This window comes from Branchiostoma floridae, chromosome 6 (genome assembly GCF_000003815.2).
Source record: "Branchiostoma floridae strain S238N-H82 chromosome 6, Bfl_VNyyK, whole genome shotgun sequence".
NCBI classification, from domain to species: domain Eukaryota; kingdom Metazoa; phylum Chordata; class Leptocardii; order Amphioxiformes; family Branchiostomatidae; genus Branchiostoma; species Branchiostoma floridae.
In genome coordinates this window covers 21,414,833-21,423,934 of record NC_049984.1, presented here as the reverse complement: position 1 = coordinate 21,423,934, position 9,102 = coordinate 21,414,833, and the positions used below count along the sequence as shown (strand labels likewise).

At 44.4% G+C, this 9,102-nt stretch overlaps 1 protein-coding gene across 1 annotated transcript; it reads right to left on the bottom strand.

Annotated features, from left to right (window-relative positions):
- Positions 1–6,620: 6,620 nt before the first annotated feature.
- On the bottom strand, positions 6,621–9,082 carry LOC118417995 (proto-oncogene tyrosine-protein kinase receptor Ret-like). Its single transcript, XM_035823784.1, has one exon. It carries the CDS (start codon positions 8,923–8,925, stop codon positions 7,594–7,596), a length of 1,332 nt encoding a protein of 443 aa, XP_035679677.1. The 5' UTR covers positions 8,926–9,082; the 3' UTR covers positions 6,621–7,593.
- Positions 9,083–9,102: the final 20 nt, after the last annotated feature.

The following is a 9,102-nucleotide window of genomic DNA, read 5'->3' as shown; positions in this document are numbered from 1 at the left end:
AAACATATAATAGGTTAAACCACACAGAGAAGCAAGTCACTGCCGTCGTGTACCTCGACCAGCTGTGGACATCAAAATGTTGATTGACAGTCTACTTGATGATATGTGGGACCTGGCAGACACCATGGGTTCTCCCCTCATTCACAAGAAAGGAATCAAACAAAAACTACTCTACACAATGACTGCTGAAGGGTGAAAGTTGCTCAACGTGCACAGGTGTAGAAGAGGGCCATCATCCCTGGGGTCCTTCCACAAGCACCAGTGGTCCTTCATATCAGGATGGAGAGCTAACGAAATTCACACACACGTTAATTTTGGAAATAACATCCAGATTGAATCAAGATAGAGGGAGAGAAGAGACACTCGTGTATGACCTCACACTCATAGCTAGCATCAATTCCATGAGTATGTGAGTCTTGGGAAGGACGAGTTACCGGAGTTCAAACCACCTGGAAAGCCCACGAGTAAGTTTTCCTTAGATATGTAGCAGCAGCTTTATGAAATAAGATTTTACATAAATCTATGCAGAAATGGACTTGATTAAATTGTGCTTTAGTCTAATGCAATTTGACAGCTGTTAGTGTTACATCAAGGGAAGCTTTGTCAGCAGGAATTACATCTCCTGTGTTTTCTGCATTGTTGTTTCAGATGAACTACTGGTTGTCGAATACCACCTAGCTCAGTCTAACAAGGTGATTTCAGTTGCCTCAGCAGTGAAGAATGCATGATAGTTCCTGACCTCGACAAAGGAAATTGATGACTTGGAAGACGTTCATGGTACAATTCTGTGTCTGCCAGAGCACATGCAAAGTATGTCTCATCGTATGTCCTAAATTAAACAAATTCTTGGCCTGCTTCTTTGTGGGAAGGAGAGCTACCCTACGACATTTTGACTAACCCCTGATTCCTCATGGAAAGGCCTCTCAGTCTTCAGTGTGTTGGCTTTCAGTAAAGATTAGCAGTGCAGTGATCTTTATCCCCAAGCTATAACAATAGGTCAGGGCTGTGTGTCTGTCTGTCTGTGTGTGTGTGTGTGTGGATGGGTGTTTGTCTATAACTATGTGATACTGATAGGATGAATAATCTGACATGCTGTTTGTGTTGCTCACAGGTTATCCTTCGCGGACATGACTGTAGCTGTCAACAAGGCTGCTGCTAAACACGTACATAGAGATGAAGGAACTGACTTCAGTTTTTAGTTGTTGACTCTAAGAATGTTAAGGAAAACTTGAAACTGCTCCTGCACGTATACACCAGGGACGTAGAGCAGGCTTCGATGGAGGACATGGCAGCCAAGTGGCGGAAGGCACAAGCGCCAAGTGCAAGAACGCCGCACCCCTTCCGCCAGCCGGGAGGAATGCAAGAAGGTGAGCAATTGAAGATCCCTTATCGTCGGAAACTCATTCTGTTGGCTGATGAATCTGATAATGGGTGGGCTATGGTGCAAGAGTATGTAAAGAATGATTTGGCAGATGATTCAGACGACGAGAAACGTATCAGTCAAGTGGAATACATTCGACAAGATACGGCGCCAGAGCCAAGCGGTTCTCTTTCCCCATGGAGGTGTCTTGTGTTGTTATTGTGTGCGCTTCTTGATCATGAGGAGGGGGATAACTAGTTAATACAGAAACCATTTTGCTCCACAAGCACAAAGTGGCGCAGACCATGCGATGTATATGTATGCTGAGAGAATCCTGGTAGACCACTCTGATAACCTGCCTCCATTTGTATAGTACTATAGGGTATGTTTTACATCTTATGTTTCACATGCTTACATGGCATACAATGCATTCAGTAAAGTTGTTTCCTATATATTATACATATTAAAACAATAATGACAATTCAAACATGTCGAAGCAAACTCAAACAATTGACATCACACTACTGGTACGGTAAGAGCCATGTTTCAAGTAATCGTCATTAGTTGTGGCCTAAATCACGGTTTGGAGTGGTTAGATTTGAAAGTGGTGGTTCACCGCCACTGCATGCACTCGAGACCAAGAGTATTATTGCAAAGAATCGCACATAGATTGGTACTAGGTAGACCAGACCAGTTCAGACACTGGTCATCAAAGTGTTGGTAGAAGTCTGCTTGGTGTTGCCTATGAATTCAGCATGCAAGTGCACAAGATGTGACAAGTGTTTTCATAACCACTCAATCCTTTCAAACATGTGGATGCAATACATGTGAAGTTGGAACAGGTTTGTAACACATGTGGAAAAAAGTTCAAGTCAAACAGTGGTCTACAGAACACATCACAGTCCATCTCTCACAAATCCTATTCTTGTCAATGTGGCAATAGCTTCCCCACAATGGCAAAACTCAACTATCACAAGGAGAAATTGTAAGAACATCCTTCATCAATGGAATGTGGCACATGCTTCAAGACCTTTGCATGGGACAGAGAACTGAGCAAACACATGCAGTCACATTCTGCCTCACGGGAGTTTGAATTTCGCCAGTATTTCCTGGCTGTGCTAATCAATTGCCAGTATTTCCTGACTGTGCTAATCGATTAGCTATTTTAGGAGGCTCAGACTTCTAGTTAAGATGATGGCGATGTGAGACTGCTAATGGATACTGAAACCAAACCAAACGTACCTGCACAACCTCTTCAAAAAGAAGAGGGTTGTAGCCGACCATGCATTGGTCATCATGGTAACAGATGAGAGGCGAAACCAGAATCCACATGCTGCCCCGATCCAATTGATTCCTTAACACAGAATTAGGAATCAGTTTCTCCATGGCCAGGAGTTCCATGAAAAATGCCATGAGGCGGCAAAAAAAGTTAGGACTAATGCAGCGATGGATCGTGAAAAAACGAGTAATTTCAGGACTCTGTCTCGAGTGGAGATGAGTTTCTGGAATCTTTCGATCCTGATTAGTTTTTGAGGGAAAATTTTCGCTGGCAGACAAAGCTAAGTTAAATGGCATATCTAATTAAAGATTCCCGGGGGATCAGCGTAAGCTTTTGAGGATGAGGCCACCCAACTTATTTTTGCCATGTCGAGAGCCGAAGGGGTAAAGCGTCGCAAGGGAAGTCCGGGAAAATTTTGAAATTCTGACTCCCTGAAACGGCATCCGGAGTTTTTCTAAGCAAAATTTTAATTTGCTGGATATCATTTAAAGCTAAGTTTAATGACATTTCTATCAGCAAAAAAATGTGTTTGATATTGACACGTCACACACCCCCAACATATTTTCAGCATTTCGAGCGCCGAAGGCGCGATGCGGCGCAAGGGAATATTGAAATCTTGACCCTCTAAAATGATATTTCCTGCATTTTCATGGGCAAATTTTGCTGCCAGACTGAGCTAACTTCAATGACATTTTTATTAGCAAAAAAGGTTTTTGAGGGCATGACCCCCAATACCATCTCGATGACTAAAGGTGAAAAGAATGTCAAGGAAGGTCCGGCGAAATTTTGAAATCCTGACGCTCTATAAAATGACATTTCCTGCATTTTGATAGGCAAATTTTACTGGTAGACCAAGCTAACTTCAGTGATATTTGTATTAGCAAAACAGGTCCTTTTCACACATCCCCAACATATTTTCAGCATTTCGAGTGCCAAAGGCGCGATGCGGCGCATGGAAATTTTGAAATCTTGACCCTCTAAAATGATGTTCCCTACATTTTGATAGCTAGCATAGTCTTGGCAGCAAAATTTGCCTAACTACAGTAACATTCCTATTAACGGAAAAAAAGGTGAGGCGAGGCCCACCGATACATATCTTTGCCATGTCGATGACCGAATGCGAAAGGATTAGCAAGGGAGGGCCGGTGAAATTTTGAAATCTTGATCCTCTGAAACGCAATTTCCCGTGTTTTGAGGGGCTAAATTAACTGGTAGACTACCCCTCGACTTAGGAAATTTGGAAGACCAGGCTACGATTTACGGGTAATTTAAAGGCTAGATTACGCTTTACGTGAAATTTTAAGGCTCGATTACGCTTTACGTGAAATACACTGGCTACGCTTTACGGTAAATTTTCCATCCTCACTACGAATTACGTGAAATAAAATAGCTTCCCTACGAATTACGCGAAATTAAAAGGCCTGCCTACGCCTTACGGAAAAGAGCATGCAGACCCTCGAGTATCTTTATTCAGTTACGAGTTCAGTTCATTCTCTCTGAAAGGTCACACCAAGATCGCCACAAGTACGACAGTATCGACGTAAATGGTAAAACGTTATGGAAAACACGTTCACCAGCCAGTGTTCGACTGCCTATGAAACGGAAAAAAACTTTCGTGAACTCCTGGCATTCAACAAATTCGTCCGAAGGTCGTTACGTGGGGGCCGGGCTAAGCACTGGCTATGACAAAACCGGTTCTTCTGGTTTGCTCCGGTACTCTCTCACCCAAGTACCTGTCCCTAGAAACAACAAGGCTATTTTGGATTAAGACAGATAGAGCCGTTTCCATTTTTTTCGTAGCGGACTAAACAGAAGTAGACTTGCGTTAAGGCGTATCCATTGTGACGGAGTAAGGGGAAAGGCACGTACATGTACCTACACCAACCGTTGAAGACTTCGTCGTGGACATTCTTTTCTTGCCTCTTTTGACTGGTAGGTGAGTACATCGTCTTCTTAATCTTAGCTTACTCAGCCCAACGGCCACATGCATCATCAAGACCTTATCATGTTAAATGTTTTCTACTAATCTAAAAGTGTAGATTCGAGCTTGTATTAAGAGACTTGAAACAAGTTATTCTGGGCCTATATTTTTATGCATGTCACCGTATGTTCACATGTATTCTGCTTCTCAGTGTAGCTACTTCCTTTATCCAGATACCCTTGAGCCCTATTTAGGGCTAGTCTACCAGGGTCAAATGAAACAATAAAACAAACAAATACAACGCAAACATACATGTATATATACATAACAGATCAGAAGAAACATACACAATCATAAAAAGGCTACAAGAAGGCGGGAACCGGAAAGTTTTATCGATTCACACCGGGAAGGATCACTACTCTTTGTGATAAGTGTGGTGGATTCCTTAAAGTGCTTTTGAAATGAGTGAATCTCCTCAAACGTTGAGCCTCCGCCTGAAGGTCCCGTCCTTATTGATGATTGGCACTCATTTTCACACTAGTCGAAGGAAGAATTGTGCATAAATTACCTTTCCTAAATGCAAAGGACACATAACCGGGCCCTGTCAGGGATTCAAACCCAGGATCCTCTAATCCTAACGACTATAACCACAAGGCCACCTTAAAAAATCCCCATTATATTTTGTAACAAACATAGAGAATGGACGAAATTATTAGATTTATTATTTTTATTTATCATTGTGTCTTATATTCCTTACTTACCTGCCGGCTACGAGGTGTTTCCAGTTGTAGAGCGTGTGGCGAAACTGAATCAGGAACGAAAAGACTACAAGGCAGCCAAGCAAGACCAAAACAGTCCATCGTCCTGGCATCATTTTCTTCGGTGACTGAGTTCTTGATACAAAGTGCTTATTGCAGTGCTAAGTGCTATACCGTCACACTATGATAAACATGTTCACGAATCTAACTACGCACGAGCAGACCAAAGACGAAGATCATTGAGACGTGAACAATATAAATTTGGACATTTTCATGCTAACTGAACAAGGTAGATCATATTCTTCCGGATCTGTTGAAAGCATAGCGTGGATAAGAACTGTGTACAAGTCATTGTACAGGGCCATTCACCTTTGACCTGCGCATGCGCAGTTTGATCCTTGAGTATGCTAATTTGTTATGGTTATCCTGATAGAAGCCTTGGTCACGCCGAACAGGCTAAAGAATAGGTAATTTGTGTCGTTGCATTAGTAATTGGCCGGGCACGCCAGTTAATATTTGTATGAACTCTATATGAATAATAGAGTTACTATAATACTTATATATATATATAACTATAAATATATATTACTATAATAGCCGGCCTTGGCGATCGGAACAATATGTGTGATGTGTGTCACTTCAGGGCAGAAGTACCCTTCCCTATGACTTGTCACTCGAGTGTATTCCTGAAAGTGTCACTAAATTCGTTCTTATCAAAATGTATAGAAAACTGTCACCAGTCTTTACGAGATGATATCAGCAAAATTCCGGGCACCGTCATTCCTTTCTTCATTTTTCCACAGAACTAAGTTATGTTTTTTTTTACGAAACATTCACCTGTATTTAGTATTTGTTAATGGCTTGGAAGAAATTACAGCCACGGCCTAAAGTTAAGCTACGGGATCGGTGAGGGAAGACACCCCCCCCCCCAAAAATAGAGGCTGTCCTCCTCAGAATAGAAAGAAAATAAGAGAGTGTAGAATAATAGTCATGATAATGAAAGAAATTATTAAAAAGTCAAAAAGCAGCGTAAAAGCAGCTTCAGGTCAGAAAAAGGCTGCTCTTGTACTCTGCGTAAGTTTGTTTATACCTGTTTGTTTGAACCGTTATCTATTCTTGAGAAGCTCAAATCTCCGCCAGCAGGCCGCTTTTCATTGAGGCCATGAGAGAGGTACGGGTCAGATATAATGGAGATACTGGTTACATTGAGTACTAATAAATCTATCAACCTATATCACTACACATACAAGGTACAAAACATATAGTAGTGCAAGAACATCAGTGTTCATAGTCAGTGTCCGTTCCGTGTCGCCAGATTCAGCAACATTTGTTACCTTTCAACTGAGACAATCATTGTCATTTACTTTATACCCCAAATCAAATAGGATAGAGCTCTCACGGCGCTCTCGCTGCGATAGCAAATTTGACCGTGGGTGGGGTCACCATGACAGCGCGGCGAGAGCGAAGAGGGAGCGCCGTGGATGGCGATGCAACAATGATCTGTATCTGTACCTGTATCTATATAGCCGGTATAACCGCCCTTCGGCGTAACACACCAGCTTCGCAGGCACGCGGCGCAGCAGCTGCTGGTTGAGCGCTATGAGAGCACGATGAGCGCCAAAAGAGCGCGGCGAGCGCCAGACAAACGCCTATAGACCTCAACAGTGGTATATAATCTAAACATATTTTTCACACAACATTTGAACTCGAGAAATGTCAGATTGCTGTCAGTACGCAATGCTTCTGAAAAAGTTACCAGGTAAAGGTAACCAGCCAGCACCGCAAGCCGCAAAACGTCAGCAACCCTCTGTCTCAGCTGTTTGTGCTTCTAGTCAAGATATTGTTCCTTCTCCTGGTCATGACAGTGAAAGCGGCTATACTCGTGGTCACGATAGTACTCCTGAACGTCCCTGGGCTCTCTGGTTCAAGTGCGAGAAGGAGTGCTGTCACTGCTGGTTCGGTGAGAGGAAGCGATGTTCCTCTGTTCCTCGCCCTGGTACTGAAATCTCACATTCAGCTGGCAGAGTTTCTTCTGTCCTTGGCCCTGAGACGAAAGCGCTTGTAAAATAGATTTGCATGTGTAATAGGGCGCAGTATGTCTTTATACACTAATGTCTAGGATACCAGACTAGTAAGTCACTCTTACTAAGTTCCGAGAAGGTAGAAGGGACATTGTGAGCAATCACCCAAGAGGATTCTTAATCACCGTCGTACGGGGCTCTATGGTCACTTAGCACGCCTCTGTGGTCACTGACCATTGTTCTGAAATCGATTATCAAATGTTGTGATTGGTCAGGTGGGCAGCATGTCTTTGTGGCCTCATTTGGTCTATCCTCCGGAATAGTTCATCAGGTGTCGGCCGCTTCAGTGGGTTGACTATCCAACAGGACCTGATGATGCGGTACACAGACATCGGACAGTTCTCCGGCTGTTGCAGACGGACTCCTTTCTTCAGTAGTTCCAGCAGTGTGCAAACATCCGGGTGCATAGGACCCCCAGCATAGCGCGGCTCCTCCCCAAAGCTGGCGATCTCCCACAGCAGCACGCCGTACGACCACACGTCACTCTCGCACGTGTACACCCCGTCCCGTAACGACTCCAGCGCCATCCACTTCAGCGGCAACAGCTCCTCCTCCCCGCCCTGGTTGGTGCGTTTGTACGCCGACGACGTGTAAACGTCACGCGACAGTCCGAAATCCGCAATCTTGGCCACCTTCCTGTCGCTGATGACGACGTTACGGGCTGCGATGTCCCTGTGGACGATCTTCAGACGTGTCAGCTCTGATAATCCACAGGCCACGTCACAAGCAAAACCCAGCCGCTCTAACAGTCTCCCATTCCCCGTGGTCTTGTACAGTTCACGCAAACTCCACAGGTACCGCCGCAGTTCTTCATTGCTCGCGTACTCCACAAGGATATATTGAGGGTCAGACTTAGTCATAACGCCATAAAACTTCACCACGTTCGGGTGCACGTCTTTGTCCTCGTGTATCCTGGCGAGGATGTCCATCTCGCGGCGAAAGTCACGGACAGTCGACGCTGTCATGCGGTCAGGCCGGATACTTTTAGCGGCCACCAAAACCTGGTAACCTTCGGGCACGCGCAGTCTTCCCCGTACGACATGGCCGAACTCTCCCTCGCCGATCATGTGTTCGAAACGAATGTCGTCTTTTCCTATTTCCCATGACGAAAGTGTTTCTATAATGGACGTCATCTCTAAGTTAACGGTTTGGCGTTCCGGTGTTCTTGAACGCCTGTGTCTCTGTTTTACCACGATACCGGTCACGATACAACCGATCATCGCAATGGTCGGGATAACGGACACTAATACAACAACAAGAACTTGATTCTTATCAGGAACGGAGATGTTCTCACAGAAGTCATCCGACTGTCCTTCAGCACAAATACAGCTACCATTAACTGGATCACACGAGGCGTTGTTGTCACAGTTACACTTCATGCTGCAGTTTAAGCCAAAACTGCCAGGTGCGCATTTGAGCTCACATCTGTCTCCATGAGTGACGTCCCGGGGGACACAGACAACCCTCCCACCTGTCACATGTCCCTCCATACAGACAGTCACACGCTTGGCTGCAAGCCTCGCCATGATAGTTTGGTCGGCATTCCGTCGCGTTCAGTATGAAAGTCGCATTAAAATGTTGACCATCTTCAGCCTGTACCATACAGCTATATTCGCCGTTATCTAAGTCTAGGATGGGCTGAAAGCTGATGGACTGTTCTGTTTGGTCCCTTCTCCGATGACGTTTGTGTCTACACGTCTTTT

Excerpts from the sequence above, each read along its gene's own strand:
- LOC118417995 (XM_035823784.1), bottom strand. The coding sequence starts at position 8,925 with ATGGCGAGGCTTGCAGCCAAGCGTGTGACTGTCTGTATGGAGGGACAT.